Source organism: Microcaecilia unicolor, chromosome 1, assembly GCF_901765095.1.
Source record: "Microcaecilia unicolor chromosome 1, aMicUni1.1, whole genome shotgun sequence".
Taxonomy (NCBI): Eukaryota; Metazoa; Chordata; class Amphibia; order Gymnophiona; family Siphonopidae; genus Microcaecilia; species Microcaecilia unicolor.
Window position 1 is genome coordinate 628102943 of NC_044031.1, and position 25791 is coordinate 628128733.

The 25791-nt window shown below is 44.0% G+C and overlaps 2 protein-coding genes across 3 annotated transcripts in view; one reads left to right on the plus strand and one right to left on the minus strand.

Annotated features, from left to right (window-relative positions):
• Positions 1-25791, plus strand: part of BOP1 (BOP1 ribosomal biogenesis factor) — a 250013-nt gene that overhangs the window by 76638 nt on the left and 147584 nt on the right. The gene's annotated exons all lie outside the window — the stretch shown is intronic.
• SCX (scleraxis bHLH transcription factor) lies at positions 700-20062 on the minus strand. The gene is made up of 2 exons (XM_030220743.1): positions 18869-20062; positions 700-1469 (listed from the first exon to the last, which is right to left on the minus strand). The coding sequence occupies exons 1-2, from the start codon at positions 19382-19384 to the stop codon at positions 1431-1433; spliced, it is 555 nt and encodes a 184-aa protein (XP_030076603.1). The 5' UTR covers positions 19385-20062; the 3' UTR covers positions 700-1430.

The window sequence follows — 25791 nt, forward strand, 5'->3', positions numbered from 1 at the left end:
AACCTGAAGGTTTCCCCTGATGTGAGTTTTCTGTACATCCTGAGTTGGGATATGTTACCCCCTTTGTTATTGTCTTTCCCAAATGTAAACACGCCTCGGAGAAAGCCTCTTCACAAATGACCCAGTGTGCATACTCTGAGCCGGACTGAGGGAAGTCCAGTTTCAGTCAGCTTTGAAAATTGTCCTGCCCATGAATGAAATAATTCTTACTACTGGTTGGTTTGAGGGTGGGTAGTGGGGGGGGGGGGGGGGGGAAGCTTTGCTTGCCCCTCCCCCCCCCCGTCCTTTCATATTTCATAGCTCACTGCAGATGGAAATGAGTAGTGGACAAAGCCAATAGAAATGCTGCAAAAGAAAAATGTTAAAATAGAGACCCTGCCAACACTGTTGCATGTGCATCTAAAATTGACACCTGCAGTCAGGGATTGGACAGGAGTCGTCATTAAGGTCAGGCCCTGTGAAGAAGCAGTAGCTAGAAAGGGAAGGAGGAAAGAAGGGGAGAGGAACAAAGTTAGAATCTTTTTTTTTTCCTTGGCTTATAAACATTTGGGTAGTTGCCTAAGTTAAAAAAAAAAAAAAAGTTCCACTTCTGGCAGTAGTTTGTATTAAGAAAAAAGTCTTTATTTAGACAGTAACTGTTTATTATTTATTGAATAGATTGAGATTTTATATTATCTTATCACTTATCTTAACCACTAACGTGCATTGATAAAATGTTTTCCCAAAGAGAGTTTTAATAGTTTGCTGAGGGACGAAGGTCTCCAGAAACTGAGCTTTAAGATTTTGAGTGCAGTTGCTGCTGAGTCATGTCTGCACAGAGCTCACACTTGCAGATTTCACAAGACTGTCTCCCCACTGCCCTGGATGCTGACCCCTCTGTCCATGAGGCTATTTCTCTGCGCCCTGGACGCTAATATCTCAGTTCCCGAGGCAGCCTTTTCGGCTTCCTTAGACAGTGACTCCTTAGTTCATGTGGCTGCTCTCAGCTGCCCTGAGCAGTGATCCTTCAGTCCCTGTGCTGTATGATAAGATGGCCTTGGGCAGTGAAGGAGATTTTCACTGATCTGTTGCATGTCGCATATCAAACCCTAGAATTTGTGACTTTTGTGATGCTTTTAGCAAAGTGATGCATGCCCTCCAGCTGCTGTCCTGCACAGTCTCCAATAGATTGGTAGGGTTTTTGAGGCGTCCATTCTGTAATCCTTTCCTGTACCTCAGCCCTTCTCTTGAATGCAATGAGATGTTGGTTTGATGCACTCTGCACATCCGATCGATCTCCTGTCTCTGAAGGGGCTCATCGCTGGGATGTGCAGGCTTTCAGATAAAATAGAACTCGTAACAGCATTCTGGGTAATGATCACGTCTTAATGGTGGTCTTCCTGCTTTTCCCTTTTGTGGGTGCACGCTCGAGTCAGGTGTGGGCCAAGGCCCTAGCTCCGGAGTGCTGTCTTCCTCTCCTTCTCTTTACTCTGGAGAAACAAAAATACAACATCATTACTATCCAGTATACCATGTGAATGACTAGCCACGTATGATACAGTGTCAATGATAAATATTGTTGATTTTGTAAAAAAGATTTAAATATAAAAATCCTAATTCAGATATTGTCATTAACGATACTTTGTGAACATATTTGTTACAGCATTATATGGAGATAAGAAATAGCCCGATGCGCATTTGCAGATGTACATACATACAGTTAAGCCCTTAGCTCCCCTCTCTAAAAGTGCAAAGAGCAAAGAGGAAGACTCTTGATACAGGGGTCAGGGGGAGAAGAATAGAAAGGGAAATGCAAAGTGAGCTGCAGAACTAGTCTTGCAGAGCTGAGGAAGAAGTTTGATTCTCAATGTACCCTCCACTCATTTCTCAGATCTACTGAGGAAATCGTAGAAAGGAAATGCTATCATGGCAGTCTGTAAGAAACCATATTTAGTGGGGCTGCAAGTTAATTGTAGTTAATGCTTCAATTAAGGCATTAATTAATCAAAATGTTTAGCAAATCAGTCATGTTGCAGCGTCTCCTGTCTTCTCCAAACATCTCTTCCACTCCCAGACCTTATCCAGCATCTTTTCCCCACCTGCGATTCAGCATCACTTCCCCCCCCCCCCCCCCCCCCCCCCCCCCCACCAGTCTGCATTAAAAGTAGTCTTCTGTTAGTCTCTGGCAGCAGCAGTGTTGCACGTACTCTGGCTCCAGCCTGGGCTGAGGAAGCAGGATGGGCCTGGCATCACACATTTTATTTATTTATTTGGATTTTGCTCACACTTTTTTTTTCAATAGTAGCTCAAGGTGAGTTACATTCAGATACACTGAGTATTTCTCTGTCCCTGGAGGGCTCACAATCTAATTTTGTACCTGAGGCAATGGAGGGTTAAGTGACTTTGCCAAGATCACAAGGAGCAGCAGCGGGATTTGAACTGGCCACCTCTGGATGTCAAGACTGGTGCTCTGGCCACTCCTCCACTCCTCTCCGATATTCATCACTGCCACTGCTGTGGACCAACAGAAGACCACCTTTAAGATAGACTGATGGAGGGGATTGAGAGTGGGGGTAGGTGCCGAGTCCCAGGTTAGGTCAGGGGATGAGTGAGCTGCACACCCACAAGCAGAACTGGAGGGGCCACCAGTGGAAGGTATGACCCCGAGGTGGTGAGCTCCAGCAGTGACAAGAAAAGCTTGGTGCTGCTCACCACCAAGTTTGTGTTGCTACTCATAAGTATGGAGGGGAAGGAGGGAGAGGTGCTGTATAATGGGAGGAACGAAGGGAAGATAGAGATATTAGACCGCAGGACACAAGGGAAGAGGAGAGGGAGGGAAGGAAGAGAATGGGAGAATTGTAACTGCCTTTCTATGGTTACAAATTTGTTTTCATATTATGTACAGGTCCGTATTGTGTACCTGGGACAATGGAGGGTTACGTAGCTTGCCCAGGGTTACAAGGAACTGCAGTGGGAAATAAATAAAATGCCCCTAATTGCACAATTTAAAATTTTAATCAAAATGCAGCTCTGATATGTTGGAATATTTTAGTGAAGTTCCTGTACCTCGTGGGTAAACAGGTATGCATGCAAGCAGTGCAACAGAATGGAATAGCTTCTGCTTTGAAGGTAATTAAGGGAGCACATCTGAGCATGTCTGAACATGCAGAATCTTTCACATCTGTAAATATTCTAAAGGACTGCCTAACTTCAATGGGTGGGTTTCTGAAGATTCTACTATAATGATCATGTTTGAACAAAAATATAGTTGCTGTTATTTTTGATGTAGTCAAGAGAGGCAGTTATTTCCTCACAGGCTGTTCATGGATAAAAGAGAATGTCTGACTGACTAGCAATTTAAATCAAATTAATCCTGCTTCCTGACTAATGACTTTGTGATTTCAATCAGATTTGCCTTACTGTCAGCATTAGTGTAGAGAGAGATCATAATTTTCAATTAACTGTACTGTGCTAATCACTATATATTTTTTTTTTGTTACATTTGTACCCCGTGCTTTCCCACTCATGGCAGGCTCAATGCGGCTTACATGGGGCAATGGAGGGTTAAGTGACTTGCCCAGAGTCACAAGGAGCTGCCTGTGCCTGAAGTGGGAATTGAACTCAGTTCCTCAGGACCAAAGTCCACCACCCTAACCACTAGACCACTCCTCCACTGTTGCTACTATTTGAGATTCTACATGGAATGTTGCAACATTCCATGTAGAAGTCGGCCCTTGCAGATCACCAATGTGGCCGCGCAGGCTTCTGCTTCTGTGAGTCTGACGTCCTGCACATACGTGCAGGACGTCAGACTCACAGAAACAGAAGCCTGCGCAGGCTTCTACATGGAATGTTGCTAGTGGAATAGCAACATTCCATGTAGAATCTCCAATAGTATCTATTTTATTTTTGTTACATTTGTACCCTGCGCTTTCCCACTCATGGCAGGCTCAATGCGGCTTACATGGGGCAATGGAGGGTTAAGTGACTTGCCCAGAGTCACAAGGAGCTGCCTGTGCCTGAAGTGGGAATCGAACTCAGTTCCCCAGGACCAAAGTCCACCAACCTAACCACTAGGCCACTCCTCCAGTGTTAGTGCTGGGGATACAGATATATCAGGGTGTTACCCTCAATTAACTGTACTCTAATGACTAGACTTATTTAAAATATTTCTATTCTACTATACACAACAGTTCTAGGCAGATTACACTCTAAGCATACAGGTTCCATTTAAAGCATGCACATCAATATTAATACAGACTAAAAACTATTGATTGTATGAAACACTGGCTCCAACAAAAAATGAGCCTGTACAAAAAGTGTGCCTTCAAATATCCCTTGAGTTACACTGCACAAGTAGTTTGTCCAAATTTTGCAATAAAATATCAACTTCTTGAGATGTCAAAAAGCCTCTGCAAAAAATGTCTTAACTTGTTCCCTTAACTGAACAGCAGAAGTAATTTGTCTGATTTCTACTGGAAGTGAATTCCACAGCATCGCACCTCCTATGTAAAAAAAAAAAAAATCAAGGAACAGTAATTGTTCAGTCTGACAATTCTAAAAGATAGAACATCCAACAACAATTTATCAGCTGAGTGTAAAGTACATGTTGGTTGATGTATTAAACAAGTCGCCAGAATGAAAGGAACTTCATTGTTCAAAGCTTTGTGAATCAGCAAAAGAACTTTAAATTTCACCCGCCGTGAAACTGAAAGCCAGTGAAGCTTTTTCAGTAATGAAGATACTTGACCATTTTGGCAACCCAAACAACAATTTATCAGCTGAACGTAAAGTACGTGTTGGTCGGTATATTAAACAAGTCGCCATACTGATAGGAACCTCAGGGGGTCTTTTGCTAGCTCGAGTTATCTGCAGCAGAGCCCATTTTATTCCTATTGTTTAAACCTTTGTGAATCAGCAAAAGAACTTTAAATTTCACCTGCCGTTAAATTGGAAGCTAGTGAAGCTCCTTCAGTAATGGGGAAATGTGTGACCATTTTGGCAAGCCAAACAACATGCAAATTGCATCATGTTGCGCAAATTGGAGGGCTCTTAAGTATATAATTCAGAAGTCACAAATATAAAGAATTCTAATAATCAAATAGAGGCACAACAAAAGCTTGAACTACAGACTTGAAATTAGCAAAACTTAGGTAATCTTTCAGTCTGATTAATAATCAGAGTTGAAAGGAAATATTTTGAATTACACCCTCGATCTGACTCCCAAATATTTTAATTCAGTGACATTGGGGATCTTAATGTCATTTACATTTAATTCAGATGGGATGACAGTGTTGGAAGGGTTATTTGATCGCCACAAAATCTGGGTTTTTGTCATGTTCAACTGGGTGAATCTCGTCATAAAGGCAGTTAGAAAGTAAATAAAATCTGTTCTCTTGCATCCAGCATTACTGTTAGGGAACAGAGAGATACTGCAGTGTTATCATTAATTGACTGTACCATACTAATACAATGTTAGTGTAAGGGATAGAGAGATACCGCAGTGTTATTGTCTACCTTGCTAACATCTAGTGACATGATACAGTGTTAGTGCTAGGGATAGAGAGATACCACAGTGCTAATTAGCATTCTGACAACTAGTGACATTTTGAATTAACATAAGAATAGTCATACTGAGTCAGACCAATGGTCTGTCTAGCTGAGTATCCTGCTTCCAACAGTGGCCAATCTAGGACACAAGTACCTGGCAGAAACCCAAATAGTGGCAACAATTTATGCTGCTAATCCCAGAACAAACAGCAGCTTCCCCCATGTCCATCTGACTAACAGACTATGGCAGTGGTTCCCAAACCAGGTCCTGGAGGCACCCCAGCTAGTAAGGTTTTCAGGATATCCATAATGAATAGTCATGAGAGAGAGACTGGCATGCACTGTCTCCACTGTATGCAGATCTCTCTCATGAATATTCATTGTGGATATCCTGAAAACCTGACTGGCTGGGATGCCTCCAGGACCAGGATTGGGACCCATGAACTATGGACATTTCCTCCAGGAACTTGTCCAAGTCTTTTTTTTAAGCCCAGATACTCTACCTGTCGTTACCACATCCTCTGGCAGTGAGTTCAGGGCTTAACTATTCTTTTGAGTTTTAAAGGTATTTCCATGTAATTTCATTGAGTGTCCTTGGTCTTTATACTTTTTGTAAGAGTGAAAAATCGATTCACTTTTACCCGTTCTACACCACTCAGTATTTTATAAACCTCAATCGTGTGTCCCCTAAGCCATCTCTTTTTTTTCCAAGCTGAAGAGCCCTAATCTCTTTATCCTTTACTCATATGGGAGTAGTTCCACCCCCTTTATCATTCTGGTCATTCTTCTTTGACCCTTTTCTAATTCCACTATCTTTTTTGAGATACGGTGACCAGAATTCAACACAACACTCAAGGTGATGTCACACCTTGAAGCGATACAGAGGCATTATAATCTTGGTCTTATTTTTCATCCCTTTCGTAATAATTCCTACCATCCTGTTTGCTTCTTGGTTATTGCCTCACATGGGACGGAAGATTTCAGCGTATTGTCTACAATGACACCTAGATCTGTTTCTTGAGTACTGACTCCTAAGGTGGATCCTAGCATCAGGTTAGTGCCAGAAATAGAGAAACTAGTGTAACTATTAACTATATTATGCTAATGACTAGTGGCATGATTAGGACTTCCATTCTTGAGCATTTATACTTGTAAGTGTAGGTGTTTGTTTTGTCCATAATTAGCTGGATAAAAATCTGTGGGTTTTTTTTGGCATTTCCAGTCCACTTGGAATATTCCAAGGTACCTTGTCCAGTGGAATTAAATATGTACATTTGTGTCACTTAGTGCAAAACAGGCACAAAAACCAAGTGAAAAATACAAAACAGGACAGGAGTGATTATTAGGGGAAAGGTTGATTTTTCCAGTGCTTATCCAATGTACACATATTGTATATTGTCCCCAGCACTAACAGTGTATGATAAATCTCTAATCATTAGTACTGTATAGTTAATTTATAGTGCTAGGGATACTATGGAGTTATAATCAGTTAATTATACAGCACTAATTGCTAGAGATGTATGATACTGTGTCAGTGCCTGGGACAGAGATAGATACTACAGTGTTATTAACGACAAGAGACATGTTAATCATTGTTAGTGCCTGGGACAGAAAAAGATACCACAGTATTACTTGATACAGTGTTAGTGCCTGGGACAGAGGTAGATACCACAGTGTTACTAATTACTAGAGACGCATGATACAGTGTGTTACTACTGGAGATAAAGAGAGATACCACAGTTAACTAATTACTAGAGGTATTACAGTGTTACTAATTACTAGACACAAATGATGCTGGGGTCAGAGAGAGATACCACAGTGTTACTAAATACTACAGATGCATGATACAGTGTTAATGCTGGGATATACAGAGATACCACAATGTTACTAATTAGTAGAGATGCATGATAGTGTTAGTTCTGGGGACAGAGAGAGATACCACAGTGTTACTAGTTACTAGAGATGCATGATATAGTGTTGGTCCTGGAGACACAGAGAGATATTACAGTGTTAATTACTAGAGACGCATGATAAGAGTATTAATGCTGAGAGAGACACTACAGTGTTACTAATTACTAGAGATCCATGATAACAGTGGTCGTGCCTGGGACAGACAGAGATGACACAGTGTTACTAATTACTAGGGACACTTGATACTGTGTTAGTAGTGGGAACTGAGAGAGATACCCCAGTGTTACTAATTACTAGAGGCGCATGATTCAGTGATAATGCTCGGGAGAGATCCTGATTTTACTGTTTGTTTCCACTTTCTTCTCCACTGACTGTTACTACATCTTAATCTCTCCTGTGCTCTGTTGGCTGTGCTATTTCAATTTGTCTCTTTGCTGTACATTGTGGATATCTCTTCTCCTCTGTTGTTTGCACTGTGGCAGGGACTCTTGTTTGTGTAAACAATATCCAGCTCTTTCATTCTGTCTCTGATAGAGGCAGGTGTGAGTAGATTGTGGTTTTAGTTGGTTGTTAATGTGTTTTCTGTCACTTTTTATGTGAGGGTTGTGAAGATGGCTTTCTGCTGTGGTTTTGTTTGTGTCGGGAGGGGAGGGGGGGGGGGGGGGCGCGTGCAGATGGCTTTCTGCTGTGGTTTTGTTTGTCTCTGGAGAGGGGCAATTTCTCCAAATGGGTTGTATGTCCTTTCTTACAGACACATATGAACCCTCCTTGGTTGGATCTCCAAGCTCTCAGAAAAAAAGACTTTTCCTAGCAGCAAGACGGGGAACGGTTCATTTTTCAGCAGAAAAAACACTTTATAGAACAGGCCCCTTTTGTAAACTCGTTTGCATCCTCTGGGAGTGAGATGAGGTGGAAAAGTGAGTGTGCTGCATGCTGAAACTCTTTCCGCTGTGTAAGACCTGCACACGCCAGCTCTCAGCTCGTGTTGTGTCTGCTGCCTTTATTATTATTTAACGAGGATTTCCAGTCCACGTTAAATGATTGCAGATTGTGGGACAGGGCTGGAATTTCACTCCAGTCAGATCTGATGAAAGGAGGTGTACTGTGAGTGCAGTAGAAACCCTGGCCAGTTGAGTTAGCTAATGATAATTGATAAAATGAGAGGAAAAAGCTGTTAGAATTCTACCCTCCCCCTCCCCCCCCAATGTATTTTCAGATTCTGTTCTGCTGTTATATAATCTCCTACTCACCTTTGGGATGTCTGGATCTTGAGGATTCCCAGATCTGCCCCGCAGATCTCCTCCCACCCCTGCTGAATCCTGCACAGGGTAAGGGCATGGGGGTAGGGGTGGGGATGGGCAGTAGCACAGGGCACGCTAGGGAGTGGGGGTGGGGCATCTCATCCAGCGCTGGTGCCTCCTCCTCTATTCAGACATGCTGCCTCCTCAGTGCACTGGCATGACGTGATCTGCACTAATGCCCCCCCAATCTACTACTACTACTTATCATTACTATAGTGCTACTAGACGTACGCAGCGCTGTACACTTGAACATGAAGAGACAGCCCTTGCTCGACAAAGCTTACAATCTAGTTAGGACAGACAAACAGGACAAATAAAGGATAAGGGAATTAGTAAGGTGTGAATGATAAAACATACATGGGTACTGTACAGGTGACTAGGGGATAGGAGTTCAAAGCAGCATCAAAAAGGTGGGCTTCTGTTTCCCACATGCCCTGTCCTGCCTTCATCCTGTTCTACTTCCACCCTCCCCCCATCCTGTCCCGTTCACTGGCATGCCCTCATCTTGTGTTACTGCCCACTCTCATGCCCTGATCCTGTGCTATTACTCATCCCCCCACCACCATGCACTGGCATGCCCTCATGCTGTGCTGCCTCTCCTCCCCCCATCCCCACTGGCATGCCCTCCATCCTTTGCTACTATCTACCCCCATTCCTGTGCACTGGTGTTCCCTGATCCTGTGTTATTTCCCACCCCCACCACCATGCCCTGATCCTGTGCTATTTACTCATCCACTCCCCTGTGCACTGGCGTGCCCTCATCCTGTGCTATTGCTGACCCCACCTTCTTGTATTGGGATGTTTGGGTCTTGTGCTATTAGAATTCTCTGTCTGTACATTTATCATAGTTGTTCACACAGATGTTGGTAGTTCCCTGGTCTGACTCTATGTATGACTGCTGCGGCTGTCTTTTGAAGCTTGGGAACTGCAGTGTACAGGAATTTGGTTCTGGAGTGTACAGTAAGACGCCATGGAAATGTGGCCCATGGTCTTGGGTACTTTTGAGTGAATGTGGGGTAGTGCTTGTATTCCATTCCAGAGGAGATTTAGCACTCTGTTCCCCTACACCCTGGCCACTTCATCCTGCAAAGAGCCACGCTTTGAAACTCCTCATGTCGGAGACAGACCTGACATTTTTCCCAGTCTCACTCTGTGTATGACTGCTGCGGCTGTCTTTTGAAGCTTGGGAACTGCAGTGTACAGGAATTTGGTTCTGGAGTGTACAGTAAGACGCCATGGAAATGTGGCCCATGGTCTCGGGTACTTTTGAGTGAATGTGGGGTAGTGCTTGTATTCCATTCCAGAGGAGGTTTAGCACTCTGTTCCACTGGGCCCTGGCCAGTGCATCCTGTAAAGAGGCACACAGTGAAACTCCTTGTATCAGAGACATTTAAAGACCTTATATGTTTCTCCAGGGTATCTTGCTAAATGGCAGATATGGAGGATGATATATTGAATGTTGGTAGTTTCTGCTTGAAGATTGATGAAGGGAGTGTGTGTGTGGTGGATGGGGAGGGGGACTGGGGGCTGAAGGGCTCCCTGTTATTTCTTCTGTAATTTTAGAGGGTGTATTTTGGATTTTGTAAGTTTTTGACAAGAGATAGTATATTAAAAAAATAAATAAAGATATTCTGTGCTATGAGAGGCAACAGCACATCCAGCCAAAAAAGAATATTCAGTGTCTTGTCACCTCAGGTAATAGTGACACAAACTCTGTCCCTCCCTCCCTTCACCAGACACATTCAAAGTAACACAAATCCCTGCAAAAATGCTCTACTTATGGTTTAGGATCTGGAGACAAGCAGTGATGGAATTCAAAAAGGAGTGGTGTAAACATAGTGGATATATTAATGACAAGGAAACGGAAAGCAAACTCTGAGGAAGACTGTGTGGAGCAGCACTTACAACACTAAGCAAAGATCTAGAAAAAGTAAGGCAGCACTGCAAATGTTTGATCATGCCCTAGATAATCAGTATATATTTTGTTGCGGAAAGAGAATAACACCAGAAACCGCATGCTAGCATGATCTCTCACCTTAGCCACGTGCTAGCACAGAATAAGGGCCAGCCCCTCTGCACTTTCGCATAAAAGGTCCTCTACTTCTACCTTGGCTGTGGCTAGGATTCTGCAGAGGTGGGGGGAGGGTTGTCATTTGATGAGTGTGGTACCTGACTAGGTTCATAAAGTAGCCAGAGCAGTTGCTGTGATGACCTAACTGGGTATATTGAGTGGAGGAGTGGCCTAGTGGTTAGGGTGGTGGACTTTGGTCCTGGGGAGCTGAGTTCGATTCCCACTTCAGGCACAGGCAGCTCCTTGTGACTCTGGGCAAGTCACTTAACCCTCCACTGCCCCATGTAAGCCGCATTGAGCCTGCCATGAGTGGGAAAGCGCGGGTTACAAATGTAACAAAAAAAACAGGGGGCCATTTAAAAGGGGGAAATGCCTAGGCAGAGCAAATCAAGATTGAGTAGGAGAAAAATGGAATAGGAGAGAGATGGATCCAAAATATATAGAGTAAAGGACCACAAATAAGAAATAAAAGTATACAGTCAAAAACTGGATCATAGCTACTATGCAAAATTTATGCTTGAAATGCAGGAACCAACAGTAGGGGCACCAGCATGAGGATTAGAAGTGGTGAGGGCAAAGATACTCAGAGAGAAAAGACATCTTGATAGGGGACTCCAAAAGTGAAAGGTGTAACTCTGGGGAAAGGGAATATTGTGTGCTTTTTTAGATGCTTCAGCCTGCAAGAATGGACAGGATGCCAAGAAGTTAATTTGAGAAATGATATCAATATATCTAAATGATTCAAGTAGTAGAAAGAGTTAAGGGAAGGGTCTTAGGTAGCTAAATCTGTGAGAACCTCTGCAGAAGCCTCAATCAGTGGGACCGGAAAAACTGAGGACTGGAGATTCAAGAGCAAGGACAAAAATCTATGCAAAAGGGATGATTATATCCTCCCAAAAAAGCTATTTATTCATTGGGGAATTCTGCTCAAAAATGGAAAATTCTGTGCACAATATTTTAAAATTCTGCAGTCTTCATTTGTTCCATCTGAATAGTAATTCGTAATGCAGTATGGAAAAATGTTATTACCGAGACTGAGAAGCAGAATTCACCTTCATAAGCCCTGGGAACTTTCCCAGCTTTCTCCCCGCTTTGCCTTCTCGAAGTTTGCTTAGATTTGAGGGATCAGCATAAGAGTTGAGTCCAGCTGTACCCCAAGGTTCCTGACTTGGAATTTAAGAGGAAGTTTGTAGCTCCCAAAAAAGATTTTGATGTCAAGTATGTGACTGTTTCTGTTAAGGAGCCTTTACTTGGGTTCAGGCAAAGTTTGTTGTTTTTAGCTCATTTTTGAATTGCTGTTAAATAGGTAGTCAGTTTATTCAGGGCTATAGCTAAGTCTGGTTCAGTGGGTGTGTGTGTGTATATGGCAGGTCATTTTGCGACAGATGCACACAGGCATAAATTCTAAGTCCCTTTCTCCAGGGAGCTTATAATCAATCTAAGTGCCAAATCAGGCAGTGGAAGATAAAGCGATTTGGTCATGCTCACAATGAGCATCAGAAGTGGAGTTTGAACCAAGGTCTTCTGGTTCTGTGTCTGTTATTCTAAGCACTAAGTCATCTGCTGAAGGTTTGGGGCATGAACTGCAGCACATTTTGGAAGTGATGGGTGTTTGTGTGGGCTTTTAAGGCTAGCCTCAGGTGTTTACAGGAGATGAATGCACAGCTCTAAAGGCAGCAGAGCCAGTCTCTTCTAGCAGTTCCCTGACCTAGCACAGGCGTTTCTAGTAACACGTAATCTCTCCAAAGTGATGACCTTTCTATGCAAGAATGAGATACAGACCACAGCTGGAAGGATTCCCTAATAGAAGCCTTGTGTGCACAAGACTTACTCTGCCCCTGTGGGCTTAGGACAGGAAAGATAGGTACTCTCCGTATTACTGACGCTGCTTTTCAACCTCTGAAGCAGCTGAACTCGATATTGAGAAGCCCTTATCTCAGGATGAAATAGGAATGCACTCCTTATCCCTTCACATCACACGGTCCATCCGGTTTGGATGCTAGACAGAATAACCTCTTACAGCAAGACACCAGCACATTCAAATAGATCACAGGAAACAAAGGTCAGGATGTGATTTTAAGCTAAGACTCAGTACAGTAACAGGCAGGGTAGTACACAAGGGTGCATAACTGCAAGGGGACCTTGCTCAGTACTTTCCTGGGGTGGACTCCATCAGGGCCTATGTCCTCTCATTTGTATTAGTACTTCTCCTCCTATTTAAATGGGTTTCTAGTCATTTCACACTCATTCCTGCCTCTGTTGCCTGAATTTAGCACCTCATTTCCCAAAAGAACGAATGTCTTTCAGATTTCTGCCTTGTGCTGCTCTTTTCCTCAATAACTTATTCCCCCATTATCTGACCTATTACCTCTCCCTTATATATCTAAAGGTAATATTGCCTTCTCCATTCAAGCTTTCAGCTATATGCCCAAGGGTCAGGGAGAGAAGTGAACATTTTGCTTTTTTGAAAATCTTTAAAAACTTTGGGTATCAGTGCCTGAAGCTGACCACCGCATACGTTTTTTTTTTTTAATTACTAGTACTCGTGTGCCTAACTTTGGGACTCACAAAAGTGAGACTGGCCAAAGTTGTATTTTTATATCTCGGGGCAGGATCCAGATGTGAGCGAAGAATAGAGAACTTTACACTAATAACTAACCTGTTTCAAGGTATGCATTCTCAGTTTGTCTGAATACTGACCACCTGTGGGTTTTTTTTTTAAAGATATTTGCTTATCTTTTTTGGATGTACTTACCACCTTTTGAAGAAATTCACTCAAGGCAGTATACAGCAAGAACAATCTGGTCATAGGCAATAGACTGTTTCAGCGGTATAGTATACTGCTTACAATGTCAACACAATACACTTTAAAACATATTAATAAACAGCACTAGGAGGTATGCAAAGGTGGAACTTATATGCAGATAAGATAAAGTAACAGGAGTTAAAATAAAGGGGTTAAATTTAAAGAAAACTGCAAGTGAGGTCAAAGGTGCATGAATATAATCTCAGCTGGAGTAGGAGTGCATAAGCATATCCTGTTGCAGTTTGTTTAGTTGGTGTTAATCTGTGTGAGTTTGTGACTAGTTAGTTGCTTCTTCCATTAAAGGCTTGGGAGAAGAGCCAAGCTTTCACCTGCTTACTGAAGTAGGGAGAGTCTTGCGTTGAGCGAAGCCTTTTAGGGAGTGTTTTCCATAGTATGGGGGCTACTCTGGAGAAGGCTGATTGCTTGGTGTCACATCTTGTAATATACTTTTTATGAGTTTTATTGCAGTTTTCATTATATTTGTATTTCATGTCTCTGCTTTGTTCAGGTTTTCTTCTGTTAAAGGCAGAATATAAATATGCAAATTTAAATTAATATAGTCTTCTAACTTCCTTTCCTCCCTGCCTCTCTTTGTTTTCTAGATAAATCTACTTCTCATCTGATTCTGTCCTATTGAGAGGATGGGTGTTTAGCTCTGGGGAACAAAACAACCTACAAACACTTCATTTTCAAAGTGCAAGTACTAGGAAAGAAAGGAAAATTGTAATGTCAGGGAAGGGAAGCTTGTGCTGATGTGAAGGGATTGACAAGTGGGAAATGGAAGTGATGATAGAGGGTAAGGTAGGGGAAAGAAGGGAGGTGATGGTGAATATAGTATTGGCTGCCCTGATATATTTAAAAAAAAAAAGGTTAGGGGCTACTGAGCTCGAGAAGCTCATCGGGGAGAAACTGGGGCTGCGAGAGAGTCAGACCTGGAGTAGATTTGAGCCTGATAAAGGACCAGAGTATGGAGACAGGGGGAAGAGTCAAACCTAAAGGGAGGGGTAAATGTGGGAGAAACTGAAACTGATCTGTGTAAACCTGGAAGTTGTAATGGGGCAATTTGACAATTTGAAGAGTAGAAAATCACCTGGACCGGATGGCATATATCCCAGAGTACTGATTGAATTGAAAAATGATCTTGCAGAGCTATTGTTAGTAATATGTAATTTATCTTTAAAATCAAGCATGGTACCGGATGATTAGAGGGTGGGCAATGTAACGTCAATTTTTAAAAAGGATTCCAGAGGTGATTGGGAAATAATAGACTGGTGAGCCTGATGTCAAAGCTGGGCAAAATGGTAGAGACTATTATAAAGAACCAAATTTCAGAGCATATATATATATAAGCATGGATTAATGAGACAAAGCCAACATGGACGTAATCAAGGGAAATCTTCTCACCAATCTACTGCATTTCTTTGAAGGGGTGACTAACCATATGGATAAAGATGACATTCAATATTGGATTTTCAAAAGGCATTTGACAAAGTTCCTCATGAAAGACTCCTGAGGAAATTAGAAAGTCATGGGATAGGAAGTAATGTCCTATTTGGGATTAAAAACTGGTTAAAAGATAAACAGAGTAGGGTTAAATGGTCAGTATTCTCAATGGAGAAGGGTAGATTGTGGTGTTCCCTAGGGGTTTGTGCTTGGTTCGCTGTTTTCTAACATATTTATAAATGATCTAGAGATGGGAATAACTAATGAGGTAATTAAATTTGCTGATGACACAAAGTTACAAAGGACTGTGTGTCTGAATTTAAGGAAGCGTGGAACGGGCATGTGGGTTCTGTTAGGGAGAGGAGGAGATAGTGGTTGCCGTGGATGGTCAGACTGGATGGGCCATTTGGCTGTTATCTGCTGTCATGTTTCTATGTTTCTAAAGTTGTTAAATTGCAAGAGGACCTTAAGATACTGGGAGGCTGGGTATCCAAATGGCAGATGATGTTTAATGTGAGCAAGTGCAAAGTGCATGTGGGAAAGAGGAACCCAAACTATACCTACTACATAATGCAAGGTTCTACATTAGGAGTTGCCAACCAGGAAAGGGATGTAGGTGTTATCATTGATGATAACATTGAAACCCTCTTCTCAGTGTGCAGCGGCATCTAAGAAAGCAAATAGAATGTTAGGAATTATTAGGAAAGGAATGGAAAACAAAACTGAGACTGTTATAATGCCTTTGTATTGCTCCATGGTGCGACCACACCTCGAACACTGTGTGCAGTTCTGATCACTGCATCTCAAAAAAGATGTAGCAGAATTGGAAAAGGTATAGCGAAGGCGACAAAATGATAAAGGGGATGGGACAACTTCTATGAGGAGAGGCTAAAGTGGCTAGGGCTCTTCAGCTGAGGGGAGATAATGATGGAGGTCTATAAAATGCTGAATGGAGTGGAATGAGTAGACATGGATTGCTTGTTTTATTCTTTCCAAAAAATGCTAGAACTAGGGTACACGCAATGAAGATACTAAGTAGTAAATTTTAAAACAAACCAGAGAAATTATTTCTTCACTCAGTGAGTAATTAAACTCTGGAAATTGTTGCCAAAGAATGTGGTAAAAGCAGTTAGCTATGTTTAAAAAGGTTTGGATAATTTCCTAAAAGAAAAGTCCATATGCCATTATTAAGATGGACTTGGGAAAATCCACTGCTTATTTCTACGATAAGCAGCATAAAATCTGTTTTACCATTCTGGTATCTTGCCAGGTAGTTGACCTGGATTGGTCTCTGATGGAAACATGATACTGACCTTGATATACCTTTGGTCTGTCGCGGTATTGCAACGCTTATGTTCATATGCTCTTAACACTCCATTTCTGCAAAAATGTCACTGCCTACCAGTACAGTACAGGGCTATATTTTTAAAACTTTGTCTGATCTTCAAGACCCTTCAAGGTAATGGGCCAGAATACTTGAATAGGATCTCCTTCTATGCATATTCAAGGTCTTAGAGGGCCCAAAAATATCCCAAACCAAACTGTCTTCAAAGGACATGACACAATATGCTACTTGCCAGCGAACTTTCTCTGGAGTGCATTCGAAAGAGTAGATATACTCCAATCTACTCTTTTGAATGCACTCTGTGAAAGGCATCGCTCAGGTGAAAGCTTAGCTCTTCTCCCAGTCCTTTAATGGAAGAAGTAACTAACTTGCTAGTCAAACACATACAAGAACTAACACCAGCTTCACATGCTGTGGCAGGACTTGCTGATACGCTCCTACCCTACTGAGATCATACTCAAGCACATTTAGGACTCCACAGGCAATCTTTCGTTATGCAGTCATCCTTAATTTCTTTCTATCTCATATTGCTTTAACTTTGTGAACCATTTGAAATGATTTTATTTTAAAAAAATGGTATAAAAATATAAATTTTATCTGTCCAGTGTTCCATCTCTGCTTATACCCTATGCCATCCGTTATCTAAATATGTTTACTGCTGTAACTGTTGCCTATTTCTGATTTATTCCTGTTATACATAATTTTGGGTGAATTTCTTCAAACGGGGGATGAATAAATCTATCTATATATAAGTAAACAAACTCAAACAATATTTATAACTTCTGGAAAGCAAAAGAAGAAGCTACACATACAATGGAATAACTATGTTTAAGTAGTTCCTTTTCAGATTATGAAGGAAAGTAAATCTTTGAGTTAGTAGAGGTTTTTGAAATATGTAGCAACCTTGATGTGCGGATTTTTAATATCTGGTTCTCAGTATGGTGTGCTCTGGGTCTGATGTATTGAGAGTTTCACTTATAGATAGAGGATGGGGTGAATGTGTCTGTGTGTTTGTGATGCATGCTGGGTTTGATTTGTGAACTCTGTTATCTGTCTGTATGGTACCAGCTCTCTCTGTCCTGTACCTGTCTGTTACATGTGGTATCTTTCTGCACTTTCTTAACAAATGTTATAATATTTGTGTACTCTCTAGTATCTGTCTGTATTGCACCAGCTCTTTGTGCACATTCTAGTTTGTCTCCCTTTCATATCCCACCAAAATTGACACACTTTTAGGTGATTGTGTGTGGATGTTGTATAGTGGGATTGGACTTTGGGGATATACTGTTACATGTTGCATTTCCTGTTGCAGTGGCTTGTGTCAGGTATTTGGGGGTGAATTTTGCATCTCTTAAGTCTGGTTCTAAGTAGATTTTCATTTTCTGTGCTGAGGTTTCTGAATATGTGTATGATCCTGAGTTAGGTACTGTGGAGGTGGTAGGACAGGGGGAAGGGTATTGCATCTCTTCTGCTGAAAACATCCTGAACTGCAGCTTGTACTTACATTTTGCTCTCCAGTCACTGACTAAAGAGCCCTTCCATGTGCTGGGTCACATGTGGATCACATGTCACGGAGGCTAGTAATGTCAGAAAAGATTAGAGCCCTTGGAGCGCTGTCACAGCTGTTAAATTTGGAGATACTCAGAGTAAACTAGACAACTCGCTGTGTCTCCCTCTGTCCCCTTCCCCAGCCTTCTTTTCTCTTTTCCTTCCCCAGCACACACGATTACCTGTGTTTCTACTTTCTCACTAGTCCTGGAATGAATCAGAGAGTATCCCGCCACTCATCCGGCAAAAGAGACTGAGAGAGAGAGAATCAGAGAGTAGGGGATGTGTGTAGGTTTGAAGATCATGTTAAGCTCATGGCCTGCTTGCCTAATATTTAGAGATAATGTGTGTGTACACGTGTGCTGGTTTGGATGTTTTGTCAATGGGCTGCTGGTCTGCTTGCCACAGAGAGAGAGTGTGAGTGTGTGCACATGTGATGGTTTGGATGTCTTGTCATTGGGCTGCTGGCCTGCTTGCCTGAGAGTGTGGGTGTGCGCACACAATAGTTTGGGTGTCTTATTAATGGTTTACTATTTGCCTAATGGAGGGGGGAGAGTATGTGAGTGTGCTGGTTTGGGTTTCTTCTCAACGGGCCACTAGCCTGTGCCTAATAGAGAGACAGTGTGTGTGTGTTCGTTCTGGTTTGGGTGTCATGTCAATGGGCTTCTGGCCTGTCTGCACAAGCCTGGCCTCTTATTCTGCTCACTCTTTTTCTTTCAAGAATTTTTCTTTCCCTCTCCTCTTCTACCTGTAAAGCTTTAGTGGAGAGAAGTTTCTACATGAACTTTTAACATGCATTAAGAACTAAACATGAAAAGTCATCTGACCTGTTCCCCTCTCAAACCCTTGCCTGTGTTCCACTTCCCCAAAGCCTGTGGTACTCGTTGTTGTCGGAGCAGGCAGGAGCCTCTTACCTGCTTCCTCTGGTTGCTGAGACAGAAAGTGCAGATCTGTTTGGGCTGTGAGTTCTCACTGTCCCGCAGGGGACTACTGCTTCCATGATGGTAAAAGGAGCTGCTGGTATGGCACGGTTGCCCATCTCCACATGCCTCCCCCACCAGGAGCACATTGCCAAGGTGGGAGATGTAGCTAGATGCCAACCTCAGAGTCTCGATCTTGGACAGCTTGCGGTCAGCAGGTTCTGTGGGGATCAGAGTTCTCAGGGCAGTGAAGGCAGTGTTTACGCTGTTGGTGCGGTCCCGCTCCCGAGCATTGGCTGTGTGTCGCTGCCGGGGCTCTTGAGTTATCCGGTTGGGTTTCTTGCTAGACCTTCTTTTCCTGCCCTTGAGGCTGAAGCCAGTTGGGTCCAAGTGGAAAGACTTTTCATCAGAACTGGAGCTGTCGCTGTCACTCTCGTCATCCTCGGACATCATGCTGATCTCGGGGTATAGGTAGCGGGTAGGGGCCGGGCGCAACATGGCAAAGGACATTGCTGGATGCTCAGAAGCAGGGAATATGGGAAGAAAAATAGAAGTAGGAATAAACTAGACAGCAGAGTGCAGGTCCCTGCTGATGAACAGACTCCAGGTGACAGGCAGGCAGGCTCCTGCCGTTGGTTGACTGTTGTAAAGGTGGTTGCTGGCTGACTCACTCGCTTCAGGTGCCGAGTGGTGTTCCTGGTCTGGCTTCTGCTGTTGAGGGGAAACAGTTGCAGGGGGGGTTCCCGTCTTTGGGGGAATTTGTGGAAGATATTATTTCCAGTTGACGTATGCCTTTAGGAGGACAGTTCCTGGCTGGCTTCTGCCATGGGCTGAGTTTGGAGACCCAGTTGCCAACTAGTTCCTTCAGTTGGTAGGTAATGAAAATGCTTCACTGTTGTTTGGTTCCTTTTGTGGTGATGGTGGTTTGCTGGCTGCCTTCTGTTGTTGGGGGGAGATGGAACAAATGTCAGTGCTGTAGGAGGAAATAATCGCAGGCTGGATTCTGTTTTTGAGTGGATGGGTCTCTTCTGAGCAGGAAATCAGAGCTAGGGAGCCACAATCCTTATAGCAGGAGTGATGTAACCTGCTAATCGGCACTCCTCTTTTGTAGTCCTTGAATAAATCCTTGTGTGCTGAAGAGATACTCCTGAGACAGAAAGTGTTGCTTTTCGTAGAGGCTGCCTGTCGTTCTCACTGCTTTGCACGTGTGTGGATAAAGACTGAAACTCCTGTAAGAGTTTCGAGTTTTATAGCTGCAGTCCCTGGCTAGCTGGCTCCTCCTCTTTAAATTTCCACAGCTGAGCTGGAGCAAGGATCAGACAGAATCTTCAAAGTGGGGTTGGGGGGGGAGAAGGGGTGTTAACCTCACTGATCTCAGATGTCCAACAGTAACTGAGATGGGTGTAAAAGCATCAGACAGGTTTACTGAAGCTCCAGAGGTAACATTGTACTGAACAGAGATGAATTTCTAAATGAATGAATCACATAGTCTTGCAGCATGTGCAGTCTTCTCTGCTAGAAGACAGAGGGAAGATAAGTCTAGCCGCAGGGAGTTGCCAGCAGCTGTTGGAAGGGGTGTGGGGTTTGATGACAGTGCTTGGGAGACTGCTAAGTGGGGAGGGAGGTTTAAGTGTGTTGTAGAACTAGTAGAGGCAAAGGCCCAGATGATCAAAAGTAAACGCGGGCATTAGAGGCCATTAGCGCCGGACTAGCGTCCGTGTTTGCCAGTGCCCCAGGATCAGAGCCGGCCAGCAATTGTAACAACACACTCGCCAGTTCTGAATGCTAATAGCATGAAATTGCATGCTAAACATGGACATCTGTATTCCTCCCCAGTGCTCAGTGGGCAGCGTGCCAAACTAGGGCGCTGCTACCGCTGTAAACCCTACTCAAGCTCGGAAATGACGTTAGGGTTTACAGAGTATTCGGGAGGAATGGGAAGCCCTGTCCAGCATACATCTACATGGTAGCAGGCCCCCATCCCCCTACAAGAAGATGACCCCCCCCCCCCCCTCCAGAAGAGCCCGACAAATAGAGTGCTGAACCTCCAGCCCTCCCCTGGTGGTCTAACGATCCCCTCACTCCCTCCTCCTCCTTCCAGCGCCGCCTCCAAAATGGCGGAGCCCTGCCCAGTGCATCCTGGTATGCACTGGGCGGGGCTTCCCTACCATATAAGGGAACTAGTTTTGAGTTGGTGAAGCAGTTGAATGTCTTCATCTCTTCACTTTATTGTGGTTGATAATGTTTAGGTGTGTCTCCTGATATCAGTTGGTTTAATGCCCGAGAGTACAAGACAGGTATCTCATGGGTGTAAGTTTAAAGGAAAAGGGGGTGGTGTTTGATATATTGCCTTTCTGCAGTTACAATCAAGGTGGTTTACATATTATATACAGCTACTTATTTTGTACATGGAACAATGGAGGGTTAAGTGACTTTCCCAGAGTCACAAGGAGCTGCAGTGGGTATTGAACCCAGATCCCAGGTTCTCAGGCCACTCCCCCACTCCTTGTGGAGTGCCATTGAGTCTCCCTGGAGCAGTAAGAAGGAAGTGTAGTGTTTGCTGTGCTGTGCAGTATTTCTGAAGTACACATCTCCAAATTAACCAAAGCTCAAAAACTCAGTTATACCTGGGTATTCAACAACCTTTATAACTTTGCAACCAATGTCAGAAAATACAAGATTGTAGAGCTCCTAGAATGTGTCCTGGTGCCCCACAACCAGTTGCTTTTTCCAAATACCCACAATGAATGTGTGTGAGAGAATTTGCTTCCTTCCCTTTTTTGGATCTATAGGGCCGTTTTGCCCAACTTCTCCACCATCAGTGACCTAGTATTATGCATCTCTTAATGCAGTGTTTCCTCACCCGTTTTATTTATTTGCTGGGGCATTACAAATATTTCACCTCTACCATCATTGAGGAGAGAGGTTGGGGTTTGGGCAGCTGGTCTGGAGTCTTGTATGCCTGATTTCTTGATCAGGGCAGCAGACCATAACTAGGCAATTCAGTGCTAAGGACAGGCAGATGAGCCCACACTGACTGCTGATCTCTGCTCCTTTCTGTTTACCTTCTCTAGTCGTCATTCATACTAACACAGTAAATGCCAGCAGATAAAGACCAGTCTGCCCAGAAAGGTGGCTAGGGTTACCACCTCTATACCTTTTTTTAATGTGTGAAAGACCTTTGAAGATAATATGGTAAAATATTTTGAAACCAACAAGACAGGACATAACACGGATCTGGGCTTCCCCACATTATAACCATAATGTTATACTACTGTGTCACCTTCTGACTGCCCATCCATCTCTCCCTGTTTCCCTCCTCTCCACCCCACTGCCATCACTACCTTTCCCCTTGAGACTGTCATTGGAATACTTTGATCTTTCACTTAAATATTCTAATATCGTCATCTTTTGGCCATGTTGTCCAGACCTGAAGAAGATTGATCTAACCTTTGAAAACTAGTTTAAAAATGTATTTATTCCACTTAAAAATATGGTCTCTTTTTTTCCTTTGTTTTATTTCAGTTAGACTTCGTCTTAATTGGCCAGTTATGCTTCCACCATTCACCGTCTCATTTTACATAAGGGAAAGTGTGCTCTTTACCCCTTGGATTGCAAAACAACTCTTGCCTTCTGTCTGAGATGAGTAAAGCCCAAGGAAAATCCATGCAGCTTTTCTGGACACTAATAGAGCTTCAGTGTGCCAAAGACCACTGTCTGTAGTTAGGTGAGAGAGTGTGTTTCCCCTTTCCATGACTTTGGCACACTGAAACCCTGGCTATTAGGATAGCAGGGGGAAATAAAATCTCCCAGCTCATGAGAGGGTGGGGACTCGGGGGAGGGGTGTGTGAAGGACAGCAGCAGAGTGTGTGTATTCTGCATCCTGGGGTGAGGAAGAGGGTGGGCAGTGGGCAGCACTAGACTGTGTATTCTGCATCCCGGGTGGGGAAGGGGGTGTGTGGGTGTGCAGTGGGCAGTGGGCAGCACGAGGAGGGTTTGTGTGCAGTGAGTAAGGTTACCATATTTGCGGAGTAAAAAAAAAAAAAAAAGAGAACACAAAAAAATATGCCGTTCCGCCCTGCCACCACCACGATGTGCCGCACCCTGATGCACAGTAACCTTGACCACCCAAGAAAGCCAGATTCTATAAACAGTGAAAATACTGGTAAAAGTAACAGAAATGCATTTTCTTTCATATTCTGCTAAATAGGTTCCAAAAAAGCAAACATCCATGAACAGCATGTCCCCGTTTCCTTTCCCTCCCATCTACCCCCTCTATCCATATGCTGTATTTCCCCATTTTCCCTTCCCCCCCCCCCCCCCAGCAACAGGGGGCTGGAGGTCTGGCGGACCTCTGGTCCCCCCGACATCCCCCCCTAAACAGGTTCAGGGAGGGCTGGAGATCCGGTGGCTCTTCTGCCCCCCCCCCCCCCCAGCATTAGCAAGAAGTAAGACCCTGGTGGTCCAGTGGGCCGCTGTCAATCCCAATCCCTTACGTAGTTTACCTACGTCAGAGGAGGGCGGGCCCAGGAAGAAAGAAGGGACATCTGAGGAGGCCTTCTGTCTCGACGATCAGCTGTTCTTGCCCGTGCAGCAGAGGTGAGAGGTGCTGCACGGGCCGGTAAGGCAAAGGGGGGGGTCGTTGGAGGGGGGAGCGGCAGCCACGACCAAAGGAGGGGCGGCAGGGGCGGGGCACGGGACCGGAGCATGGCAGGAGGCGGAGCTAGTGTGGGAGAATACAGGAAGGGAGGAGGGCTGGCCCGGGGCTGCTAAAATTGGAGATTTTTCGTGCGGGGGGGGGGGGGGGGAAGCGGGGAGCAGCGGGGGGGTGGGGGCAAGGCGTCCATACAGGACGCTCATGACGAGTGCCTTTGCCCCCTCCCGAAACACACGTGTTTGTGGGGTTTTTTTTTTTTGTTTTGACAGCTGGGCCTTTGTGGCATGCGCAGAGCAGCCAGCATAACGCTTGGGCTGCTCTGCGCATGCTTTAGGCGCTGATTAACGACGGGTTTAACGATTCTGTGATACATCCTACTTTGCAATACCGATCCGAACATTTCTGGAGTGTTTTTGTAGTGCATTCCTCATTTTTTAAAAATCGTTAAGCACTTTTACGATTCTTATTTTTTAACGTTTGGTTGATGCATCTGGGCCTCAGTCTCAGAGAGTCTGTGTCTCGCACACACTGTATCTGTGTGAAACACACTGTCTCTCTCTCACACTGTGTCTCACATACGCACTTGCACACACACTCTCTCTCACACACACACTCGCACCCAGCCTCTCTCTCTCTCTCACACACACTCTCACACACACACACACACACACACTTGCACATTCACTCTCTCTCTCACACACAGTCACTCTCAAACATACACACTCCAAGGAAAACCTTGCAAGCGCCCGTTTCATTTGTGTCAGAAACGGGCCTTTTTTACTTGTACTCTTATAAATGGTGGTGTAACTTGCATCTTGCATCTCCTAATTCCGTGGGCCACCAATTGGAGTTAAACCATTGTGCATACAATTCAAAACATGCCTCTTTTTAAAATGCTTTTATCGGTTCTGAGGACAGTTTTCAGCTGGTCACTACCTTTGAAAGTTAATTTGTTTCTGCATGGTTCATTGCACATTTAGGCTGGTCCCTAGCTGGTCTGTCCTTCCTGCATCAGTCTGTGATTAAGGCGGGACCTTCTGTTTGGCCTCTCTCAGAAGTTGCACTGTGAAACAGGGTGAAGGTGGGTGAGAAGCAAAGAGCAGGACTGGTAGAGGCGCTCCTTCCCCCTTCCCCCTCTGAGGAAGTCTCTGATTTCAGCTCAGCTCTGGCTTTAATTTTCTGCAGGTTCTGCAGCTGTGAGGATTAGATTTAACCATAACAAGCGTGAGTAAGTGAGGAAGGGGAAGCGGCTGCTCATTCTGAAATCTGAGGCAATGGCTCACACATTTCATCAGGCAGAACATGGGGCGGGTGAGGGGTGTCTGGAGATTTTCTCTGTCTGCCAAGGGGACCATGGTGGGCGGGAGGGGAAAGGGGAATTGTAAGGAGTCTTTTCTGTAGAGCCTGGATAATGGATGATGGGCTGTTTTTTCCAGCTAGCTATGTCCCATGTCCTTTTAATGCTCACACCTCCAATTTAAGCACAGCCACTGGTATTACTTTAGAGCTGCCAGATTATCCAGCTCGTGGATTTTAGATTTGTCCTGGATTTCTGATAGCCCCATCCTGATGCATTATAGAACCAGTGGGTAGAGTCGGGGAGTACAAATAGCACATGACTTTAGGATGTCCGTTTTTAAAACCAGAACTTGCCAGAAAGTCTCCCTTCTGAAATTAGATTGTAAACTCTGTCGAACAGGGACTGTCTCTTCAAGTGTACAGCGCTGCGTATGTCTAGTAGCGCTTTAGAAATAAGTAGTAGTAATTTGGCAGATTATGGTGAAGTTGCGAGAAGGTGGGAGTATCACTGTGTGGCACGTTTCTGTACAGCTCACTTAGACATGTTCCTACACAGCACTACATTCGCCTGTCTCTGTTGTGAGTCTGACACTAGTACTCAGATTTGTTACAGTACTGTAGTAGATGGTGGCAGATAAAAGCTGAAGTGGCCCATCCAGTCTGCCCGGTAAGGGGGGTTGTAATTAGTGTTCTGTGCAGGTTACTCTTGCAAGACTTTGTTTAGGGTTGAAACTGCCACTCCATGCACATTATTCTTCACCCTCAGCTTTCAACCCAGACTTTATTAGACATACAAAACTGCTGTTTTGAGCTGGAGTGCACACTGCTTGTTTTCTATCCCCTTGTCATTTAGTGAATATCTAATGCCTCTGTCTTGCCCAAGCCAATCACTGGACAAAAAGCCTGTCCTGACCATCCCAGGGCTGATGCTGAGCTGGAGGCCTTCCTGAAGCACCTACAG

What these genes read in the sequence shown, in the direction of transcription:
- SCX (XM_030220743.1), bottom strand. Translation starts at nt 19,384, where the DNA reads ATGTCCTTTGCCATGTTGCGCCCGGCCCCTACCCGCTACCTATACCCC. An exon ending in TCAGCAACCAGAGGAAGCAG is followed by an intron (nt 1,470 to 18,868) that starts GTAAGAGGCTCC and finishes TTGTTTCTCCAG; the next exon opens with AGTAAAGAGAAGGAGAGGAA.